Here is a 23,038-nt window from a genome sequence, read left to right as displayed (position 1 = left end):
ATACAGTGGTCGGGGCTGTTCGTACAGTGGTCGGGGCTGTTGATACAGTGGTTGGGGCTGTTGATACAGTGGTCGGGGCTGTTGATACAGTGGTTGGGGCTGTTGATACAGTGGTTGGGGCTGTTGATACAGTGGTTGGGGCTGTTGATACAATGGTTGGGGCTGTTGATACAGTGGTCGGGGCTGTTGATACAGTGGTTGGGGTTGTTGATACAGTGGTTGGGGCTGTTGATACAGTGGTTGTGGCTGTTGATACAGTGGTTGAGGCTGTTCGTACAGTGGTTGTGGCTGTTCATACAGTGGTTGGGGCTGTTGATACAGTGGTTGGGGCTGTTCATACAGTCGTTGGGGCTGTTCGTACAGTGGTTGTGGCTGTTCATACAGTAGGTTGGGGCTGTTGATACAGTGGTTGGGGCTGTTCATACAGTCGTTGGGGCTGTTGATACAATGGTCGGGGCTGTTGATATAGTGGTTGTGGCTGTTGATACAGTGGTTGGGGCTGTTGGTTCAGTGATCGGGGCTGTTGATTCAGTGTTCGGGGCTGTTCGTACAGTGGTTGGGGCTGTTGATACAGTTGTTGGGGCTGTTCGTACAGTGGTTGGGGCTGTTCATACAGTGGTTGGGGCTGTTGATACAGTGGTCGAGGCTGTTCGTACAGTGGTTGGGGCTGTTGATACAGTGGTTGGGGCTGTTGATACAGTGGTTGAGGCTGTTCGTACAGTGGTTGTGGCTGTTCATACAGTGGTTGGGGCTGTTGATACAGTACAGTGGTTGGGGCTGTTGATTCAGTGGTTAGGGCTGTTGATTCAGTAGTCGGGGCTATTCGAACAGTGGTTGGGGCTGTTGATACAGTGGTTGGGGCTGTTGATACAGTGGTTGGGGCTGTTGATACAGTGGTCGGGGCTGTTCATACAGTGGTTGGGGCTGTTGATTCAGTGGTCGGGGCTGTTCATACAGTGGTCGGGGCTGTTGATAGTGGTCGGGGCTGTTGATACAGTGGTTGGGGCTGTTGATTCAGTGGTTGGGGCTGTTGATACAGTGGTTGGGGCTGTTGATTCAGTGGTCGGGGCTGTTCATACAGTGGTTGGGGCTGTTGATACAGTGGTCGGGGCTGTTGATTCTGTTGCCGGGGCTGTTCGTACAGTGGTTAGAGGGTTGAGGGTGGTAGAATAAGATGTCTAACAGCAGACTGAAAAGCATCTATGCTGTCTCCACATGAAGGTCCCCTGTGGTCTGACTACACCCAGAGAGGATGGACCTGGGTGGGTTGAAGACAGCTGGAAGATCATTGTTTTACCACTTCAGGAATCTGCTGTGTGGGTCTGCTGAAATGCTAGGAGAGTAGACTGTTCACCAAGCGGACAGCTGCATGCAGTGTGCAGTGGACAAAGCACAAGACCTCCGCTAAGCAGACCTTCAGTCATAGAAATAAGCTATTAGGAATCCACTGCACCTGACTACCATCACTGACATGAAAATGTCTGAAGTCCTTTACTTTATAAGCTCATCTCTTTTTATAATTATATTATCTTATGAATAACCTAACATAGGCTACTAGCATAGAATAACCTACAGTTGAAGTTGGAAGTTTACATACACTTAGGTTGGAGTCATTAAAACTTGTTTTTCAACCACTCCACAGATTTCTTGTTAACAAACTATAGTTTTGGCAAGTCGGTTAGGACATCTACTTTGTGCATGACACAAGTAATTTTTCCAACAATTGTTTACAGGCAGATTATTTCATTTATAATTCACTGTATCACAATTCCAGTGGGTCAGAAGTTTCCATAAACTAAGTTGACTGTGCCTTTAAACAGCTTGGAAAATTCCAGAAAATTATGTATTGGCTTTAGAAGCTTCTGATAGGCTAATTGACATCATTTTTGTACCTGTGGATGTATTTCAACGTACCTTCAAACTCAGTGCCTCTTTGCTTGACATCATGGGAAAATCAAAAGAAATCAGCCAAGAATCAGCCTCAGATTCTGTCACACATCCTTGGGAGCAATTTCCAAATGCCTGAAGGTACCACGTTCATCTTTACATTCAATAGTACGCAAGCATGAAAACCATGGGACCATGCAGCCACCAAACCGCTCAGGAAGGAGACGCGTTCTGTCTCCTGGAGATGAACGTGCTTTGGGGCGAAAAGTGCAAATCAATCCCAGAACAACAGCAAAGGACCTTGTGATGATGCTGGAGGAAACAGGTACAAAGGTATCTATACCCACAGTAAAACGAGTCCTATATCGACATAACCTGAAAGGCAGCTCAGCAAGGAAGAAGCCAGTGCTCCAAAACAGCCATAAAATAGCCAGACTACGGTTTGCAACTGCACATGGGGACAAAGATTGTACTTTTGGAGAAAAGTCCTCTGGTCTGATGAAACAAAAATAGAACTGTTTGGCCATAATGACCATCGTTATGTTTGGAGGAAAAAGGGGGAGGATTGCAAGCCGAAGAACACCTTCCCAACCGTGAAGCACGGGGGTGGCAGCATCATGTTGTGGGGATGCTTTGCTGCAGGAGGGTCTGGTGCACTTCACCAAATAGATGGCATCATGAGGTAGGAACATTATGGGGATATATTGAAGCAACATCTCAAGACATCAGTCAGGAAGTTGAAGCTTGGTCGCAAATGGGTCTTCCAAATGGACAATGAATCCAAGCATACTTCCAAAGTTGTGGCAAAATGGCTTAAGGACATCAAAGTCAAGGTATTGGAGTGGCCATCACAAAGCCCTGACCTCAATCCCATTGAAATCTGACTCAGTTACACCAGCTCTGTCAGGAGGAATGGGCCAAAATTCACCCAACTTATTGTGGGAGGCTACCCGAAACATTTGACCGAAGCTAAACAATTTAAACGCAATGCTACCAAATACTAATTGAGTGTATGTAAACTTCTGACCCACTGGGAATGTGATGAAAGAAATAAAAGCTGAAATAAATCATTCTCTCTACTATTATTCTCTCTACTATTTAACATTCTTAAAATAAAGTGGTGATCCTAACTGACCTAAGACAGGGCATTTTTACTAGGTTTAAATGTCAGGAATTGTGAAAAACTGAGTTTAAATGTATTTGGCTAAGTTGTATGTACACTTCGGACTTCAACTGTATGTGATGGCAACAAAGTTCATAGTGATTCTTGCTAGGTTTTTGCATACACCGTGTGTAAGAGGGCTTGCCATACACCAGGTGCCACTTCTAGAGGTTCATTGTTATTGCGCTATTCCAAATATTGGTCCAACAGCTCCGCATGTATTGAATAATGATGGGGTGGGGGGGGGGGGGGGGGGGGGGTAGCTTCTTTGTTTTGCCTAGTATTTAAAATGACAGACATCTGAATTGTGTAGGTGTCAGTCAATCTAAGTCCTGTCAGTGGATAAATCACACTAAATCAACACCCAAACTATTTCAAATGACAAAGCAGCTTGCCAAATATTTTCCATAAAACGATTTGCTCTGTGTGTGTGTGTGTGTATGTGCGTGTGTGTGTGTCGGTGCCTGCGTGCGTGCATAGCAGACACAACGTTCTACTGTTGGTATTTTAGTGCTGCTGCTATAGCCAATTCTGCTACTATAGACTCGTCGAACTTTTAACGGTGACTAAATTATGAGTGTGCGCTTTAACAATTTAGCGGTCTGTTACAATCTCGTCAAAACATTATCCGTTTCACAATACAACAGCAAGCAACAGCCGCCCCGTTATATTCTCCGTCTGTCTCACTACGCTGTGATGGACAATGAGGATAGCTATAGTACAATGTAACAAACCTTACCTTGCTCACTGATGCGCTCACCACTGTCTAATGAATATCCACAAGGCTTTGGCTTCACAACCTGCAGCGACACTTTCCTTTCGGTCGGCGGATGTATGATGCCTTCCCCGTCTGTGTTCAGTGTTTATATCGCTGTCGTAAGCTGCTGCTCAACGCTTCTCCTGCTGCTGCTGCTGCTGTTGCCATGGTTATCCATTTATACCCTGTATCCTCTTATTCTGCAGCGCAAACCACTAGCTAACAGCTTCCTAGCTTAGCTTACGTTTCCCCCATCATGACAGTAATATTCAAATAGTCTAAGTGGTGCGCCTGGCCTGTCTCGTGGTTTAGCTTCGTGTTTATCCTATGTCTGGTGGTTGACACATCGTTTCGGGAGAACACTAACAGTGTCCTGCAGTGGCTCCTGCCAGTTTGCGCACTGTGCGTACAATTGACGGGCTGACGTCACTGCCGGTTGAGAACGCTGAACGAGCCCACTTGAGAACTTTCACCAGCACTATCAACATATTTACACAATAGGCTATGTTTACAGTCATTGGATTGTTAGCATTTCTTAGTTTGGTGTATAACAACAAGTCGTAGTATTACAGGATGGAGAAGCAAAATAGCTAAAAAGTTATGAGTTCAGGACCTGAACTTCAGGTAGGCCTCTGTGCTTCAGTAAACACAAGTAGGAGGGGTGCTCAACACTAATGACAGTAATCCAGTGATAGGGTTTACCCAAGAAAAACTTCAATAAATACTCATTCCTGGTAAACAAGTTGGAACACTCATAAACAGACAGAGATACACTGAACAAAATGATAAATGCAAGATGAAGCAATTTCAAAGATTTTGTTAAGTTACAGTTCATATAAGGAAATCACTCAATTGAAATGAATAAATTAGGACCTAATCTATGGATTTCACATGACTGGGAATACAGATATGCAGATATCTTTTTTTTTTTTAAAAGGTAGGGGCGTGGATCAGAAAACCTGTCAGTATCTGGTGTGCAGCGCGACACATCTGCTACGCATAGAGTTGATCAGGCTGTGCGTATGACCACAAACTTTTCTGTGGAATGTTGTCCCATTCCTCTTTAATGGCTGTGCGAGTTGCTGGATATTGGCGGGAACTGGAACACGTTGTCGTACATGTCGATCCAGAGCATCCCAAACATGCTCAATGGGTGATATGTCTGGTGAGTATGCAGGCCATGGGAGAACTGGGACGTTCCGGGAATTGTGTACAGATCCTTGCGACATGGGGCTGTGCATTATCATGCTGAAACATGAGGTGATGGCGGCGGGTGAATGGCACGACAAAGGACATCAGGATCTCATCACGGTATCTCTGTGCATTCACATTGCCATCGATAAAATGCAATTGTGTTTGTTGTCCATAGCTTATGCCTGCCCATACCATAACCCCACCGCCACCATGGGGCACTCTGTTCACAACGTTGACAACAGCAAACTGCTCGCCCATATGATGTCATACACGGGTCTGCGGTTGTAAGGCCGATTGGACATACAAACAAATTCTCTAAAACAACGTTGGAGGCATGTTGAAGACAACGTTGGAGAAATGTACATTCAGTTCAACAGCTCTGGTGGATATTCCTGCAGTCAGCATGCCAATTGCACAGTCCCTCAAAACTTGAGACATCTGTGGCATTGTGTTGTGTGACAGAACTGCACATTTTAGTGGCCTTTTATTGTTCCAAGCACAAGGTGCACTTGTGTAATGATCATGCTGTTTAATCAGCCTTTTGATATGCCACACCTTTCAGGTGGATGGATTATCTTGGGAAAGGATAAATGGTCACTAACTTTATTTCAGCTCATGAAACATGGGACCAACCACACCCTTCTTATCTAAGGGCCCAGAGTTAATATCGTACAGGTTCTACCCATCATTATCCCCCATGCAGCCGACAGAAGAGGGATTGCAGGTGTGTAGACGGAGTCATGTGACCAGAAGCATCTAGAACCATCTGGTAGAGGTATAAACACTTCCTGTAGTTATCTATATAGTTATCCACACAGTATATGCTGTTAGGACCTGCGGAGTGAAATATGTTTTTCTCTCTCAAACAGAAGTCCTGCATTTAGCAAGACCATCATCAGAGCTGGCATTGAGATTGACTGGCTTCCTATCATTCCTTGACAGTGTAAGACAAGGCTACTCATAGGTCACAGTTCACACACTAGTCTACAACAGAAGTAGAAGCATTTACATTGAGTTCATTGAGTTCTCCGTAAATGGCCCTTGCCAGCAATCTATCAAAACTTGATCTACACACATTCCATTACACAACACTAAATAAGTGTTTTATTGTCACATACACTAAATAGGCGCAATGAAATGTGTTATTTTGCAGGGTCAGCCATAGTAGTACAACACTCCTGGAGCATATTAGGGTCAAGTGCCTTGCTCAACATTCTAACCACTAGGCTGCCAGTTGCCCTAGTGTGTTTGACCAACTGAGTTCAAATCCGTGTCTCCTACGCACAATAAAACTGTATCAACCGGCTGAGCTAAAGTCTAAACGTGTCGTTGTAAAAGCCCAAAAAGTTCCTCTCAGGACGGACCAGACCAGGCTGCTGTCTGGCTTTTGTGAATGTGACTCAGTAGGTCATGAGTCTGCTAGTCATGAGGTCTGGTCTGGCTGAATAATCACAAGTTGTTTTGGCTTTTCTCTCTTTCCTCTCCTCTCTCCTCCCCCTTTCTATCGGTCTGTACTTCCATTGAAGTCACACGTTCTCCATTACCTAGATGGACATATGATCACACTCACATAACTCAGTGGGGAGACTCAGTCAGTCACTGTACTGTAGGCCTATGAAGTTACCCCACGGCAGAAAATGAAAACTGTGTTGTAGTTACATCATAATCATTGATTCATGAAATGTAATATAGTATGGAATACAGTATCCTATCCTTGACCTTTTTATTATTGGTTGTAGCAGGCTGCAGTGTATCAATCAGATGGCTTCGAGGTTAGGAATCTCTCTGATACTTGATAGGATAGCTAGATAGTTATTTGATCAACTATTATGTGGTTATGACTAAACATACAGTACTTGAATCAGTTAGGATCAATTTCACTTGACAGAAAGAAAAAAATATATATATTTTTCACTTGACAGATATGCAATAATGCTATGTAATACAACATTTTGTGAGCGACATAATAGTCCATTATTGTGCAATGTTACATTTTCAGGCCTTTTGTAGTTGTCCCTAGGACTTGATAAACAGCTAAACATGCAATATATCTATCACCACGTTTTCTAAAAAGCCAATCACACACTCCATTATATAATTTTATTTAACCTTTATTTAACTAGGCAAGTCAGTTAAGAACAAATTCTTATTTACAATGACAGCCTAACCCAGCAAAACCTCCCCTAAACCGGACTACGCTGGGCCCATTGTGCGCCGCCCTATGGGACTTCCAATCACAGCCGGTTGTGATACAGCCCAGGATTGAACCAGGGTCTTGCACTGAGATGCAGTGCCTTAGACCGTTGCGCCACTCGGGACCCAAAAAATATAAGACGTGTAAAACCAAACCACCCTGTCTGTGTGGACCAGGACCTTTGAATTAAAAAGCAGGTATTTAGTCACTATAGAGGCATTCTTCAGATACAGTAAAGGACCTACACAATTAAATCCTTCTTCCTCCATCACTTTACACTCTCCTACGGCATCCCTATCCCTAACCTGCAACAGAATTATTAACAGAATTACACACAGCCAACACATATCATTATGGGGCACAGTGAAGGAGAGAAAGAGAGGGAGGTAGGAGGAGAAAGGTGTAACAGGAGGAAGGGAAAGCCTAGAGGCCTCCAACATGTCTTTTAAGTACTGGTAATAAAACCTAGTCACCACCTCCTGAAAAGCTCCTGTCCAATGGGAACCTATTGAAGCAGGTTTTATGTGTCTTCGGCCCCAGTTAGAGCATCCCCACCATGCTCTCCCAGCACCAGGACTGATCTTTAGGGGGAACTAACCTAACGTTCATGTCTGTTGCTCCTTTTGCTCCTCTACCTCACCCACTGCTATCAGTCTGTCTGTCTGTCCGCTCTTAAAGCCCTGCGTTGCCCCTCACTCCTAGACGGGAGTAAAACATGGAGCACCACTGTGCTCTCTTGACAAGGTAAGAGCTTTTCGAACGAAACATGTATTATTAAAGTAGTTATTTATATGTTGAAGTGGTAATATCTGGGTGGATTGGCAGTGTGTTCCACTTGACTCTGAACTTGGTGTGGGGAAGAGTTTAGTCAGGTTTACTGTTGTCTTGCCATAATATATGTTTTATTGATTGATTCATTCTAATCTGAGGACTTGCTAGTTAGCAAACGATGAACAATATGACATTCTCTCAATAGCAGTGTTTGCCAAACATTTCCTCTTGTATCCTCAGCCATTCCAATGTCTTGAATGTATTCCAATGCCAGATGACACAATTCCAATATTGTAATGAGAGGCTTGGTGATTAGTTGACCAGTGGAATCAGGTGTGCTACAACTGGAATGCATCAAATAAATGGAAGGGCTGAGGTTACTAGAGGAGAGATTAGGGAAGAAAATGCTCGGTAGGAATTAACTAGTTTAATCACTAATACATTTAGTGAGATATTTCATCTGAAAACATTTTTTTAAAGAAAACGTCATGGTTTTTACAGATTTCTAGTATCAGATTCCCCTGAACCATTGACTCACTCTAGAATAATGACAAATCAATATTTTATAGGAAAAAAAAATCCGTACACATCTTTTATTAGAAATAGGAAATAATTGTGCTTGAATTTATACGGCCTTGAAATTAACCAGTGATATTGGGGCTGCTTAATTGAAGCTCCATGGCTAAGACTGAGCTAGCACAGCTGTATAATCTGGCACACACACGCACGCACGCACGCACACACACACACACACACACACACACACACACACACACACACACACACACACAGACTATAAACCTTGTTTGGTGGGTATTTAAACAGGGGGAAAATTAAAGCTGTTAAACCTTGAGAACCAGCCTTCCTTTCCTCCTTACCTCTCCAATAGGGTGGTCAACTGTGTCTTTGTCATGACGTATTGCTCACACACATACTTTTGACTTTTATAGTCCTAAAGTTTTGTCCGGGGAACGCTCCCAAATTATTAGCATACTAATTAAAGTGAGTGATAGGTTTAATTTGTAAGGCTGAGCAGCAGAGAGAGTAACGGGGGTCCAGTTGGTGTAATTAAGACAAATGAGGGTGACGGAGGTCCCTCCAGGAGAGCTGGAGAGCTGGCTGACTACATTGTCCAGGCTCTGGGACACTGGAAGACGAGCCCATATGGGTGGCACAGCGAGGAGGCCAGAAAACATTCAAACAAACTCTGGATGCTGGAGATCACACACTGTGCTTTTCACTCCGAGAGAGGGATGACTGATCCCAGAGTTGTAATTGCTCTTGATGAAAGAGGCACAATCTTGAAGATGTTTATGTTCTTATCAGTAAGGCCCTTGACCTTTCACGACACAGTACTAGAGACTAGAGACTCTGTCTAAGATGCAGCATGTTGATTTAGAATTTCCCCCTGAGAATAGTGTTGTTGAGGTTGTTGCCCTGTTGACTTGGTTTATAGTTTCAGCTGTGGTCTGAGAACATAGTATGGGGAAAAAGTCAAAACACAATTGCTTTTCCAAGGATATTTTCTGCAGCTCAAGAGCTGATGTTAAGACCGCTGTCAAGCTTTTCCCAGACCATCAGTGTCAGAATGTTTTTGATGCTATTGCTTGCTGTGACAGTTGATCTTGAGGGGTTGGGAGTCTATTGTACACAAGGCGTCAAAGAACACCAAGCTTTCCTTTCCTATATATCACAACATCAGACTGGATCTAAGGACACATGCAAATTGAAATGCCCAAAAGCTGATAGCAAAGAAGGACATCTCTATTGTGAATTAACCCCAATTAATGCTACATTTCTATTCTCTCTCTCTCTCTCTCTCCCTCTCTCTCTCTCTCTCTCTCTCTCTCTCTCTCTCTCTCTCTCTCTCTCTCTCTCTCTCTCTCTCTCTCCTCTCTCTCTCGCCTCACACTAAAGCTGCTTAACACAACTAGTGGCCATATATGGAAGTGCAGGGCAAGATCACAGTAAAGCAAACAAATTCAGAAAGCTACCTGATACAGATAGTCCAGTGGTTTGTGTTGGTTGGTGTACTGTACTGTGGTCCAGGGTTCCTGATAGATTAATGGGCATGGGGAGATGCAGGGCTGCCAGCCTGTAGTGATTTGGGCAGTGTCCTCCATGGTGAAGGACATATGTTAGTGGCCAACTCCCTCTTCCCTCCCTCCTCTGTAGGGACCTTGCTGAGTAAGCCATTATTAATTTATTAATTTCTCTGATAGCATCCGCCTCTCTACACCCTGTCTTCCCTATCTCCTTAAAGTTGGAATCTGTAGCGGTGAAACTGCCACGTTCGTTTGCGATATTACAACAATGAAGACGTTACTTCAAACAGCAAACACTTTTTTTCCATCGGACACCATTGCACTCTTGATAGAACAGCAGAGTATGTACTGCGGGTGTTTTATTCTTGATAGAACAGCAGAGTATGTACTGTGGTTGTTTATTCTTGATAGAACAGCAGAGTATGTACTGCGGTTGTTTTATTCTTGATAGAACAGCAGAGTATGTACTGCGGTTGTTTTATTCTTGATAGAACAGCAGAGTATGTACTGCGGTTGTTTTAGTCTTGATAGAACAGCAGAGTATGTACTGCGGTTGTTTTATTCTTGATAGAACAGCAGAGTATGTACTGCGGTTGTTTTATTCTTGATAGAACAGCAGAGTATGTACTGCGGTTGTTTTATTCTTGATAGAACAGCAGAGTATGTACTGCGGTTGTTTTATTCCTGATAGAACAGCAGAGGATGTACTGCGGTTGTTTTATTCTTGATGCTGGAGATCCTCACTGCTGTTTAATAAACAAAACAACAGCAATAGCAAATGTTCCAGGGGGCAGCCAGTGGCGCTGTGTCTCCTAATGCGGATCAAAGCTTTAACAAGTAATCTCTCTTACGAAAAAAGACCTCCATATACACCCTCGACCATCACTCCATACCACCCTGCCTGTCAGCCTTCTGGTAGGGCTGAGGAAGGGGCTGAGGAAGGGGCTGAGGAAGGTTGAGTAAAACAAGGCCAGTGGTGCGGTCTTATTTCTTAGTCTGTGGAGCGGTCTGAGGACACACAACACAACGTTTTGGTTTTATGTAGTACACATTCATGTGTAAGCCACATGAGGCTGGTGGCACCTTAATTGGGGAAGACGAGCTCGTGGTAACGGCTGGAGCGGAATAAGTGGAATGGTATCAAACACATCAAACACATGGTGCCATTCCATTCTCTCCATTCCAGCCATTATTATGTGGCGTAGGCCTATGCATGACAACAATGGCCGTCCCGAGCAAGTCATTTTCATTGTTGCTGCTTTCTACGACACAATGTCTGTCTTTACTGTGTGTAGTTTTTACTTCACTATTTCTGTAAGCTTACATAGTATGGACAGACATTCGTACTCTGGAGTTGAGCTAATGTCTTAGACAATGTACATTCATGTCTGGCATCAGTAAAACAACACTCGACTGCTTATGAACATCCTCCTGACACAGTTTCCCCCATTACCTGCAAAAGGAGAAATGTATGGGTTCCTGTATTTCCGCGATAACGCGTGCTTGTGTTAACTGATCGTACTGATCAGTATGACGCGTATGTCACTCCTTTCAGAAAATATTGATGTGTCTACGTGAGTTGTAATGTCTTTTAGTGTGTCGCTACTCTAAAGCTTTATCAAATCAGGCCAGAGATGGTAGACATGATGACTAAAGAAATCAGATCACTGACCCAGCAGTCCTTTCTCTCGCCCTCTCCTTCTCCCCCCCCCCCTCTCTCTCTCTCTCTCTCTCTCTCTCCCTCTCAGGAAGCGACCACGGAACCCAGCGATGTTGCTGTACTCCTCTACCTGCATGGCCCTCCTCTCTCTGCTACTCTCTCCTGCCCTCGGCCGTAAGTTACCCAGATGCCTTCAGGCTCATGATAGACACATAACAGTGTACTACTGGTATATGGTATTTGTTTGCACGACTACTTTTGATTTTGGTATCAAAACACACACGTTGTTTCAGGAATACTATCCCAAGTCATTCCATTTAATACAAATGCAAATCTAAGATTAAGACAAAAACAGCAGATGTAGTGTAGCCTACTGTACTAGTCTGTAAGATTAATTCAGATAATCTCTAGTTTCTTAATTCTTACAGATACCGTATCTTAATTTGATCCTGTTTTTGTCCTGCACAGCAGGAAATGCAAACTTGTTGTGTATTTGAGGTTTAAAAAGGATTCTAACGTTTGTATTTTCCACTTAAAAATGTCAGACTTGATTTGTCCTGATGAAAAATGTTTCAACCCCTACAAAAAAAAAGGTATATTAATTATAATCCACATAATAATTCATATTATTTTCCTAATGTAGAAACTGGCTCAAATGAAGATCCTACATCTGTTTAAGCCTCTCTCGCAAGCTGTCAGAGAGATGCAATAACACATCTATCCACATTATGGGATGTTTTTCACCATCAACACAAATACAATACAGACTTGGGGTATACTTACAGCGGTAAAAAAAAAAACATGTTTATTCTTATCACATTTAAAGTGAATACCATCTTATAGCATAGCTGTTGCAGTACAAGCACATGATGTGTGGTCTAATACGTAGCTAGATTACTTTCCTTTTGGAAATGGTCTGCTTATATCCACTAGTCATCCTCATAGCACTCAGTTACACGTGACGGCGGTGTCGTAAAAGCTGAGCTGAGGTCCATCTCCATCTACTGCTCGTTTAGCGTAATGAATAGGCTGCTAAAACACATGGGCTTCATCCCAAATGGCACCCTATTCCCACTATAGTGCACTAATTTTGATCAGGGCCCGTAAGGATCTGGTTTAAAAAAAAATAGTGCACTATATAGGGAATAGGGTGCCATTTGGGACGCACACCATGGTATTGGGGAGGGAGTGGTTAACTACTTACAGCTCCCACTGCACAGCGAGAGAAGTGTTTATGGCTAGTAAACACACAGGATAAATACCATCTCACCAAAGTATCTCCTCTACTCAGCAGTTATGGTGGAACCGATAGGGTCTTCCAGATGTGTTGCCTCCACACTCTGCACCTCCGAATGAGCTGAATCAGGTTATTGACTCTGGGAGTAGAGGCTAGAAGCCCTCCGGCTCCCAGTGTTGTTTCATTACTTCCAGATCTTTGTTTCCTAGTTTCCCCTGCACTGCGTTTTCATCCTCATATCAAACAGGGGGAGGAGAGGAGGAGATGTGTTCTCTGAATACTTTAGAAGTTTCACCTTGAGATGATACTACAGTAGAGCAAGGCTCTTCAATGAAACATGATCAAATGTTTTCACTCTCATTGTTTCAAGATTCACTTAAAGCTTTAGCTGAGAAGGACATTTAAAAAATCACCTCAGGTTTTAGTTACATTACAGTAGCTCTCTTTTTCAATTAATCCCATCCAATGACAGTTAATCCCAGCCAGATATGTAGGTTATAGTACATTAACAAATACTAAAGACACAATACTAATATTATAGGTTACTCAACCACCCGAGAAAGACATTGAGGATGAAAGCAGAAATTATAGCACAACAGTGTGATTGATTATTGTTGGCCTTTTAAATTAGTTCTACAGAGAGATTTCCATCTCAATAAATCACAGGTACAGATGTAACATCTAAATTTGAGCCCATTTGCTGCAGCAGGAAAATAATCCTGCAGAAAAAGAAAATGTAAATTATGTTTTTGTAGGGGTTCATACATTTTTCATAAGGGACAATCAAGTCTGAAATTTCAAAGTGGAAATGACAAACTTCAGAAGCCTTTTTGAACCTCAAATACACTACATGTTTTCAACAGGGTGAACAAATTTAGATGCTACATCTGTAGATTAATCAAATCAAATCAAATCAAATTTATTTTATATAGCCCTTCGTACATCAGCTGATATCTCAAAGTGCTGTACAGAAACCCAGCCTAAAACCCCAAACAGCAAGCAATGCAGGTGAAGAAGCACGGTGGCTAGGAAAAACTCCCTAGAAAGGCCAAAACCTAGGAAGAAACCTAGAGAGGAACCAGGCTATGTGGGGTGGCCAGTCCTCTTCTGGCTGTGCCGGGTGGAGATTATAACAAAACATGGTCAAGATGTTCAAATGTTCATAAATGACCAGCATGGTCGAATAATAATAAGGCAGAATAGTTGAAACTGGAGCAGCAGCACAGTCAGGTGGACTGGGGACAGCAAGGAGTCATCATGTCAGGTAGTCCTGGGGCATGGTCCTAGGGCTCAGGTCCTCCGAGAGAGAGAAAGAAAGAGAGAATTAGAGAGAGCATATGTGGGATGGCCAGTCCTCTTCTGGCTGTGCCGGGTGGAGATTATAACAGAACATGGCCAAATGTTCATAAATGATCAGCATGGTCGAATAATAATAAGGCAGAACAGTTGAAACTGGAGCAGCAGCACAGCCAGGTGGACTGGGGACAGCAAGGAGTCATCATGTCAGGTAGTCCTGGGGCATGGTCCTAGGGCTCAGGTCCTCCGAGAGAGAGAAAGAGAGAAGGAGAGAATTAGAGAACGCACACTTAGATTCACACAGGACACCGAATAGGACAGGAGAAGTACTCCAGATATAACAAACTGACCCTAGCCCCCCGACACATAAACTACTGCAGCATAAATACTGGAGGCTGAGACATAAGTTAATAAACTGAGAATACCTGTCAGTTTCTCAACAACAGAGGCAGCTGGTGGCACCTTAATTGGGGAGGACCGGCTCATAATAATAGCTGGTATGGAATTCATGAAATGGTATCGAACACATCAAACACATGGTTTCCATGTGTTTGATGTCATTCCATTTACGCCATTCCAGCTATTACTATAAGCCATCCTCCCCTCATCAGCCTCCTGTGCTCGACAAGCATGAGCGATATGGCCTTACCCCGATCCACATTCACGCTACAACAGCTACACACATACGTCAACAGTATCTTCAATCTGGGCTCAGGGGTAGACTTAACATAGTAAATGTAAATATTGTATGTCATATGTTCAATATGTTACGAATTTGCAAAGCATACAGTATAATAGCATATAATATGTTATGAATTCCAATTTATTGTGGCTGACATTAGCTAGGGGTTAGTGTTAGATTGCAAAGTAGTCCATGATGAGATTTCAACACGCAACCTTTGAGTTGCTAGACGTTCAGATTATACACCCACCCATCCACCCTTACCAACCACACTACCTTCGTTTTTTGCCTTGAGTAACCTTCTGTCTTATGTAACCATACCAAAAGTAACGTACTAATTTGAGTGTCCCTTATTTACATTTGTAATTTGTTATGTCTAGTCTATGAGACCGGGCTGTTATCTTTTGCATCTGATACTTTACTACATACCTGTGTGTGTGCTTGTGGTATCAAATATAGGATGCCACAGCTTTAAGAATAACCAACATTAAAAAAATGAATCCAGAGTATAAGGTGAATTACATTCTTACCATGTTTTCTCACCGTTGCCTGATCTCCCTGTGGCTTTCCCATGGAGTTGGCACTGTGAATTCTGATTCACTGTTTGGTTGGTGGCTCAGTTGGTAGAGCATGGTGCATGCAATGCCAGAGTTGTGTGTTTGATTCCCACAGGGGACCAGTACAGGAAAAAGTACAAAAATGCATCCCCTCCCTGCTGTAAGTCGCTCTGGATAAGAGTGTCTGCTAAATGACTAAAATGTAAATGCTGTGAACGGAAACATCCTAACCAAGCTTCTGTCTCTGTGTGTTTTCCATCAAGAGTTAGATCTCAACAGGTTAGATGGGGACACAGCTGTCTGCCCTCCCATGAGAAATGGACAAGATGACCTTCCAGGTAATGTATAGATACTACGACTCTGTGAATATGCGTACTAACTTAGTCCTCTTCATCCCTGGTGGGACATACTGTAAAACAGCAACAATTTGCTTCCAGTATGTCTTTGGCCACATCTTGCTTGTGCCCCCTTCCCATGAGATGTGGATATAGTTTATGACATAATCAAAAGGAGACCTGCATGGGAAGACATATTACATCAAACAGTTCAAGACATCTCAGGAGGTCTGACCTAGTAGTTTTGAGATGTCTTTCTGTAACCAAGTCTTACCTCACATCAACAGACCAGGTCAGAAGGAGCTCTGTCTGGAGCAATAGTTTAACACTATAGTCCCTGTGGTTTTTCTCTTTGCTAGACAACATAGACTTACATTTTAAATGCCCAGGACCACCAAACCACCAGCCTTGGTTTACAGAAATCCCTGAGGAAGCAAAATACAGAACATCACAACTAAGCTAGCTGCTGTGATTGCTTAGTGAACTAGGCTGGGATGTCTAAATGCTTAATGGCTTGAGACACGTTTAGATTTCAAATGAGCCACATAAAATATTCCGCTGAAGCCTGATAGATTTTAGTAGGAACAATTCTAGCTCAGCAAGATGTTAATTGTGTACCAGCGCCCTGGTAGGAACAGATGCATTAGCTACCTTCAAAACACATGGTGTACAATGTGTTGCGAGCCCAGGCAGGGAAGGTACAGGCCTACGTATAAGAGAACGAATTAAAATTAGTTTCATATGTTAGTCATATCACTGCACCCTGTTTTGCATACAGATTATGAAACCAGAATAAACCGCTAAACATAGTAAATTGGGGAAACACTGACATTCCAAAATGTCCACTTCGTGAATATGCACTGGTCTATAAAAAAGTGGTCAGATGAAACAGACGCTAAACTACAGGACGTTTTTACGAGCACAGACTGGAATATGTTCTGGGATTCTTCCGATGGCATTGAAGAGAACACCACATCAGTCACTGGCTTTATCAATAAGTGCATCGAGGACATCGTCCGCACAGTGACTGTGCGTACATACCCCAACCAGAAGCCATGGATTACAGGCAACATTCTCACTGAGCTCAAGTCTAGAGCTACCGCTTTCAAGGAGCAGGACTCTAACTCGGAAGCTTATAAGAAATCGCGCTAAGCCCACCGACGAACCATCAAACAGGCAAAGCGTCAATACAGGACTAAGATCGAATCCGTTACAGGACTACACCGGCTCCGTTAATAGTCGGATGTTGCAGGGCTTGCAAACTATTACAGACTACAAAGGGAAGCACAGCCAAGAGCTGCCCAGTGACACGAGCCTACCAGACGAGCTGAATAACTTCTATGCTCGCTTCGAGGCAAGTAACACTGAAACATGCATGAGACATCAGCTGTTCTGGACGACTGTGTGATCACGCACTCCGCAGCCGATGTGAGTCAGACCTTTAAACAGGTCAACATTCACAAGGCCTCAGGGCCAGACGGATTACCAGGACGTGTACTCTGAGCATGCGCTGACCAACTGGCAAGTGTCTTCACTGACATTTTCAACCTCTCCCTGTCTGAGTCTGTACCAATACCAACATGTTTCAAGCAGACCACCATAGTCCCTGTGCCCAAGAACACTAAGGTAACCTGCCTAAATGACTACAGAACCGTAGCACTCATATCTGTAGCCATGAAGTGCTTTGAAAAGCTGGTCATGGCTCACATCAACATCATTATCCCAGAAACCCTAGACCCACTCCAATTTGCATACCACACCAACAGATCCACAGATGATGCAACCTCTATTGCACTCCACACTGCCCTTTCACACCTGGACAAAATGAACACCTATGTGAGAATGCTATTCAATGACTACAGCTCAGCTTTCAACACCATAGTGCCCTCAAAGCTCATCACTAAACTAAGGACTCTGGGACTAAACACATCCCTCTGCAACTGGATCCTGGACTTCCTGATGGACCGCGCCCAGGTGGTAAGGGTAGGTAACAACACATCTGCCACGCTGATCCTCAATACGGGGATCCCTCAGTGGTGCGTGCTCAGTCCCCTCCTGTACTCCCTGTTCACTCATGACTGCAGAGCCAGGCACAACTCCAACACCATCATTACATTTGCCGATGACACAACAGTGTTAGGCCTGATCACCGACAACGATGAGACAGGCTATAGGGAGGTCAGAAACCTGATTGTGTGGTGCAAGGACAACAACCTCTCCCTCAACGTGATCAAGACAAAGGAGATGATTGTGGACTCCAGGAAAAGGAGGACCGAGCACACCCCCATTCTCATGGACGGGGCTGTAGTGGAGCAGGTTGAGAGCTTCAAGTTCCTTGGCGTCCACATCACCAACAAACTATCATGGTCCAAGCACACAGACAGTTGTGAAGAGGGCACAAAAAAAACAATTCCCCCTCAGGAGACTGAAAAGATTTGGCATGGGTCCTCAGATCTTCAAAAAGATTTTACAGCTGCACCATCGAGAGCATCCTGACAGGTTGCATCACTGCCTGGTATGGCAACTGCTCGGCCTCCAACCGCAAGACACTACCCCCCAGGTCTACACCTGTTGTATTCGGTTCATGTGACAAATACGATTTGATTTGACTTTACAAAACTGATCCAGAAATATGCACTTACACTTTTATACGACTGTGTGTCAAATACAAAAAAGACCAGTACCTGTCAATCAGATGTGCATTTTTTTCCTACTGCTGACATGCAGTATAATTCACCAGAACGATTCAAGGGATACGTACAATTAAGTGATAATGCCCGAGAAGCCGGTGTTTGGAGGATATATTGGCATGCCCTAGACGAAGTCGTGCCAATATATCCTCCAAACACCTGCTTTGAGGGTATTATCACGTTTTTACAACGGGTTACCAACATATTCAAATAATGATTTACATCTTTTAATTAAAAAAGTATTTTTTATTAATTTATTCATACTATTTCATCCTTCCACTAGATATAGTCCCGACACAAATTCAGCTGGTTTTTCGTTCTATCAGTTCGGTTGCCAGAGACACAACCCAGTCGTTCAGTTTTTTTGTTCTGTATCTATGGGCGTGACCCAGTCGTTCGTTCTAAATATTCCATTGCCATACTGGCTGGCAACGTTCTTATCGCTTGCTAGCTAGCAAAGTAGCTGCATTTGCGTTTGTTTAAGCTGTTTTCTAGTGACGTTTATTTGGATACATTCATAACAATGAGCTAATGATGCATGATTTCACCTGGCATAGAAAATGTACCTTCTTGTCAGGACACTGTTGTTCAGAGGAGACAGCCAACAACACAATTTACACAATCACTTCATACTGAAGCTGGAAAGACAGCAAACTACCTGCACTTCGTTTCATTTGACCCGTTTTCTATTAACAGTTCTTTGTATATATCCAAACATTGATGCTGATTCATGATTTCGACTGGCTAAGAAACGCTGCCTGCCTGTCTCGTCCCGACTCCCAACACGTTCATTACTATAGGACAGCTGGAGATCACATTTTTATATTGAAACAATGTTGCAAATGTCAGAGAGACAGATATCAATGTTTATACAAATATCCACTGTTGAAAACTAAATGTTAGTCTAAAAGAAATGCGAGATAATGTCTAGATGTTTTTTTTAATAGTTTATAAATTGAATGGCTGGGCTAATGAGACAGTGGATTGCACAGTCAGATGGAACAGACTAAATAGGCATTTTAACATCATACATTGTAACTTGTGGAATAGACATAGTCTGGAATGCGCTTTTAATCAATCAGCATTCAGAGTTAGACCCACCAGATGAATAATACTGTAACATGTAATTCAGAACGAACAGGAGATATCTGAAAATCCGTTTCCCTCTCTTTTAGGGTTTGATCTGATCACCCAGTTCCAGCTGGATGTTATTCCTCTGAAGGGGGTGAGGAAGGTGGAGGGCTCCACTCCTCTCCAGGTGGCATATCGCCTTGATAGGGAGGCCAACTTCCAGATCCCTACCAGGTAAGGAAAGACAGAAAAAGAAACATGATATTGGAGCTTGTCCAGGCTTGCTGCAGGTGTTTTATTATTATGGCAGAGGTCAGCTTTCAAATACCTACCAGGTGAAGAAAGAATGAAGAAACCAGAAACAGAAACACACACATAATCGCTACACTCACACACACACGCACACATAATAAATACTTTCCCCTGGGTCGATGCAGGTGTTGTATTATTGCAGGTCTCAGACAGGTGTTATCACTCTGTGAAACAGAGAACAGCATGTCTGAACTGATCTGGCATCTCTTTGCAACGAGGGGGGAAAGCAGTGGACCCCACCCACCCAGACCTCGTGTAACCATTAAATATCTCGTACCAGAAACATAGAGACATATTTCATCATGCAGCATTATAAGTTGTAGTTGTATTCACTTGTTTCTGTCTGTGCTCATGAAGGATTCTGGAAATCAAAAGAGACAGGTGGTGACAGCCCGAGCAGCTTCCTGTGTGAAGAGAGACTGTGTGTGTGTGTGTGTGTCTATGTGTGTGTGTGTGTGTGTGTGTGTGTGTGTGTGTGTGTGTGTGTGTGTGTGTGTGTGTGTGTGTGTGTGTGTGTGGGTGTGGGTGTGGGTGTGGGTGTGTGTGTCTGTGTGTGTGTGTGTCTTGCCTAGATCAGCTAGATTGTTTACATGTGGGGATCCTCTAGCCTGGTATTCTACCCTGTAAAAAAATATATTTGAAAACCAGTGCACAATCTTCCATTTTCAACTTAGACTGTTTTCATATTGCTTAGTAGGCTAGAGGTTGTTGTTAAGTGGTTACCTTCTTACATAACTAAAGCTGTCTTCTGGTGTTTCACTGCTGGTCTGGCCAATGACCTGTATTGGTCCTGTTATCACATAAACTGTTATGTAACATACTGACATCTTCCAGTCTGCCTCATGCCACTCAGGACACTAATCACAAAAACATTTATCTCTCGGAGTCCAGTGGCCAGTCTGTCTGGGCTTTGAAGTCTGTCGTCAGAAAGGTTAATTTCCGATACCTGTGTCCTTATCACTGCAGGGGATAGAGGCCTGCAACACAACACGCATCAAACTCTGGCCTAGGCTGTGAGATACTTTCTCCCAAGGTGCATTCAACACACACAAACACACACACACACACACATAGGCACACTGCAGGAACGTTAGAGTGGTCTTCATTTGTTTTATTGGGTTACAGGAAACTCCTTTTTTATTGCCTTGATCCATTTACAAGCCGGCTGCAGCTCTGCAGCTCCCGTCCATAAAGGCACCACCTATGGAGCCCTTGGCCTGGCTAGTTAAAACCCCAGGGCTCGTATTCATAAAGCGACAAGTAGGAGTGCTGCTCTAGGATCAGTTTAACCTTTTAGATGATAATGAATGGACTGAAGGGGCCTTAATCTGAGATCAGCACCTGAGGCTCTTTATGAATACCAGCCTAGAGGTTTAGGACTGGGGAGACTGGAGAGCAGTTTACGCGTTAGAGACGGAGACGGGACGACTGCTTAATTGATCTGTTGATCAGAGCCACCGGGGCGCCGCTTCTGTTTATAACAAAAGGGTTTGATGTAAAAAATAAAGGGCCTCGTTGTTCCTTTGGAGTATTTGTAACTGTTGGGTTATGCATGCATCATGCATTAGAGACAGGGAGAGATGGAGGGATAGAGAGAGAAAGAGAATGGAAGTGCTTTGAACATAAAAGTGTTAGGGTTTGATTGATGTCCCCATTCATGATGTTATCGTGGGCGTGAGGAGTGGGAAGGGAACTGAGCCGCTGTGCGTGATGCTTTTTAAACGTGGCCTGCAGCAGCTTTACCTCTGCTTTGTGATCATGGAGTGTCTTTGACATTAGCCGCCATCAGAGATCTGAAATCCTCGAACCACCCAATGTGTGCTGTGTGTATGTGGTGGAAAGCTTCTTTTTTACCCACTGCGAAGTGTCGCCCCCAGTGCCCTCTTCTCTATGACTCTAACTGAACTACATTCTTTATGATTTTGTAAAGATAAGTTTGAACCATTTCTTCTGTCCATCCATCCCTCTCCCACCGAGGATGACCTTCCACAGGGGCTTCACTGGACTGGCATGTATGAACCCTTTTCTCTCCTCCCTCTCCGACCCATCTGTATCTTCATCTTCATCTTCTGTTCTTCTTCACCCAGGCTCAATTTCCCCCGGGGTTTCCCTGACGAGTACTCCGTCATGGTCACGTTCCGTATGATCAAGAACACGGTGAACAAGGTGTGGAACGTGTGGCAGGTGGTGGATGAAGACGGCTGGAAGCAGGCAGGGCTCAGGCTGAATGGAGACCAGCAGGCCTTGGAGTACTTCCTGATGGGCCAGGATGGCAACCTGCAGACTGTCACCTTCCCAGGGCTCTCTGTGTTGTTCAACACCAAGTGGCACAAGGTGATGGAATGAGTGATGGCACTCCTGGTTAGCGTTGCAAAATACAGTAACTATCCCAAAACTCCTCGGCTTTCCAGAAATCTCGGATGGAAGATCCCGGAATCAAGAGGGAATAAGCTGGAAATCCTGGAAAGCCTAGGAATTTTGATAAAGTTACTGGAAATTGTGCAACTCTACTCCTGGTACAATGTAATTAGTGATAACTGATCACTCATTAACATTACGGTGGCCCCTGAGGATCAACAACAGTAACCCTATAGCATATCCTTACAGGTGATGATTGGGGTGGAGAGAGACCAGGTCACCCTGTATGTGGACTGTCAGGCCGTGGACAAGAAGCCCATCAAGGGGAAAGGCCCCGTCAACACAGAGGGAGATACGCTTATTGGGAGGCTGGATACTGACGCTGATGCTTCTGTTGTGGTGAGCAGGGCAAGGATAGCCTGGCCCCAGATCTGGTTGTGCTGTATTGCCAACTCTTATGGTCGTTGTTTGGCATGACAATAAGAGTTGGAGTTGGTAAGACAGCACATACGATCTGGGATCAGGCTAAGGCTGAGAAGGTGTTGGTTCCTCAGTGGTGCGTTGTTATACAGTAAGCGTTATCATATGAGTCATGTCATATGATCAATATCATGCCACTGTCTCTTTCTAGTTTGAACTTCAGTGGATGTTGATCCATTGCGACCCAAAGAGAGCCAATAGAGAGAACTGCCAGGAGTTGCCTATCACAGAGGTAACAACAACAAACTTGTCTCCACCTGGTCTTTACTTGCTTTGGGTTTTGATTCATATCGACCAGTAACATAGATTTCACTAACTGGCTTCTGTGAATCTGCACTTGCCAAAATGTG

At 43.8% G+C, this 23,038-nt stretch overlaps 2 protein-coding genes across 3 annotated transcripts in view; one reads left to right on the top strand and one right to left on the bottom strand.

Moving 5' to 3' along the window:
- Positions 1-4,263, bottom strand: part of LOC110489415 (protein FAM135B) — a 58,356-nt gene extending 54,093 nt beyond the window's left edge. The window contains exon 1 of the mRNA XM_036971567.2: positions 3,789-4,263. The gene's annotated coding sequence lies outside the window, so the exon portion shown is untranslated. The remainder of the gene's footprint in view (positions 1-3,788) is intronic.
- Positions 4,264-7,684: 3,421 nt separating this feature from the next.
- The window catches only part of LOC110488196 (uncharacterized), a 36,227-nt gene continuing 20,873 nt past the window's right edge, over positions 7,685-23,038 (top strand). Inside the window, exons 1-7 of one of the 2 annotated variants that reach the window (XM_021560306.3) lie at positions 7,685-7,938; positions 11,759-11,844; positions 15,706-15,780; positions 19,643-19,772; positions 21,938-22,184; positions 22,458-22,607; positions 22,840-22,920. In XM_021560306.3, the coding sequence (XP_021415981.1) occupies positions 7,910-7,938; positions 11,759-11,844; positions 15,706-15,780; positions 19,643-19,772; positions 21,938-22,184; positions 22,458-22,607; positions 22,840-22,920 (798 nt within the window). In that variant the 5' untranslated portion in view covers positions 7,685-7,909. The remainder of the gene's footprint in view (positions 7,939-11,758; positions 11,845-15,705; positions 15,781-19,642; positions 19,773-21,937; positions 22,185-22,457; positions 22,608-22,839; positions 22,921-23,038) is intronic. The other variant, XM_021560305.3, reaches the window with a different exon arrangement.

Source organism: Oncorhynchus mykiss, chromosome 30 (assembly GCF_057628025.1).
Source record: "Oncorhynchus mykiss isolate SJ-2025 chromosome 30, ASM5762802v1, whole genome shotgun sequence".
Lineage (NCBI taxonomy): Eukaryota > Metazoa > Chordata > Actinopteri > Salmoniformes > Salmonidae > Oncorhynchus > Oncorhynchus mykiss.
The sequence above is the reverse complement of the archived record's forward strand: the minus strand, read 5'-3'. Positions and strand labels throughout refer to the sequence as shown.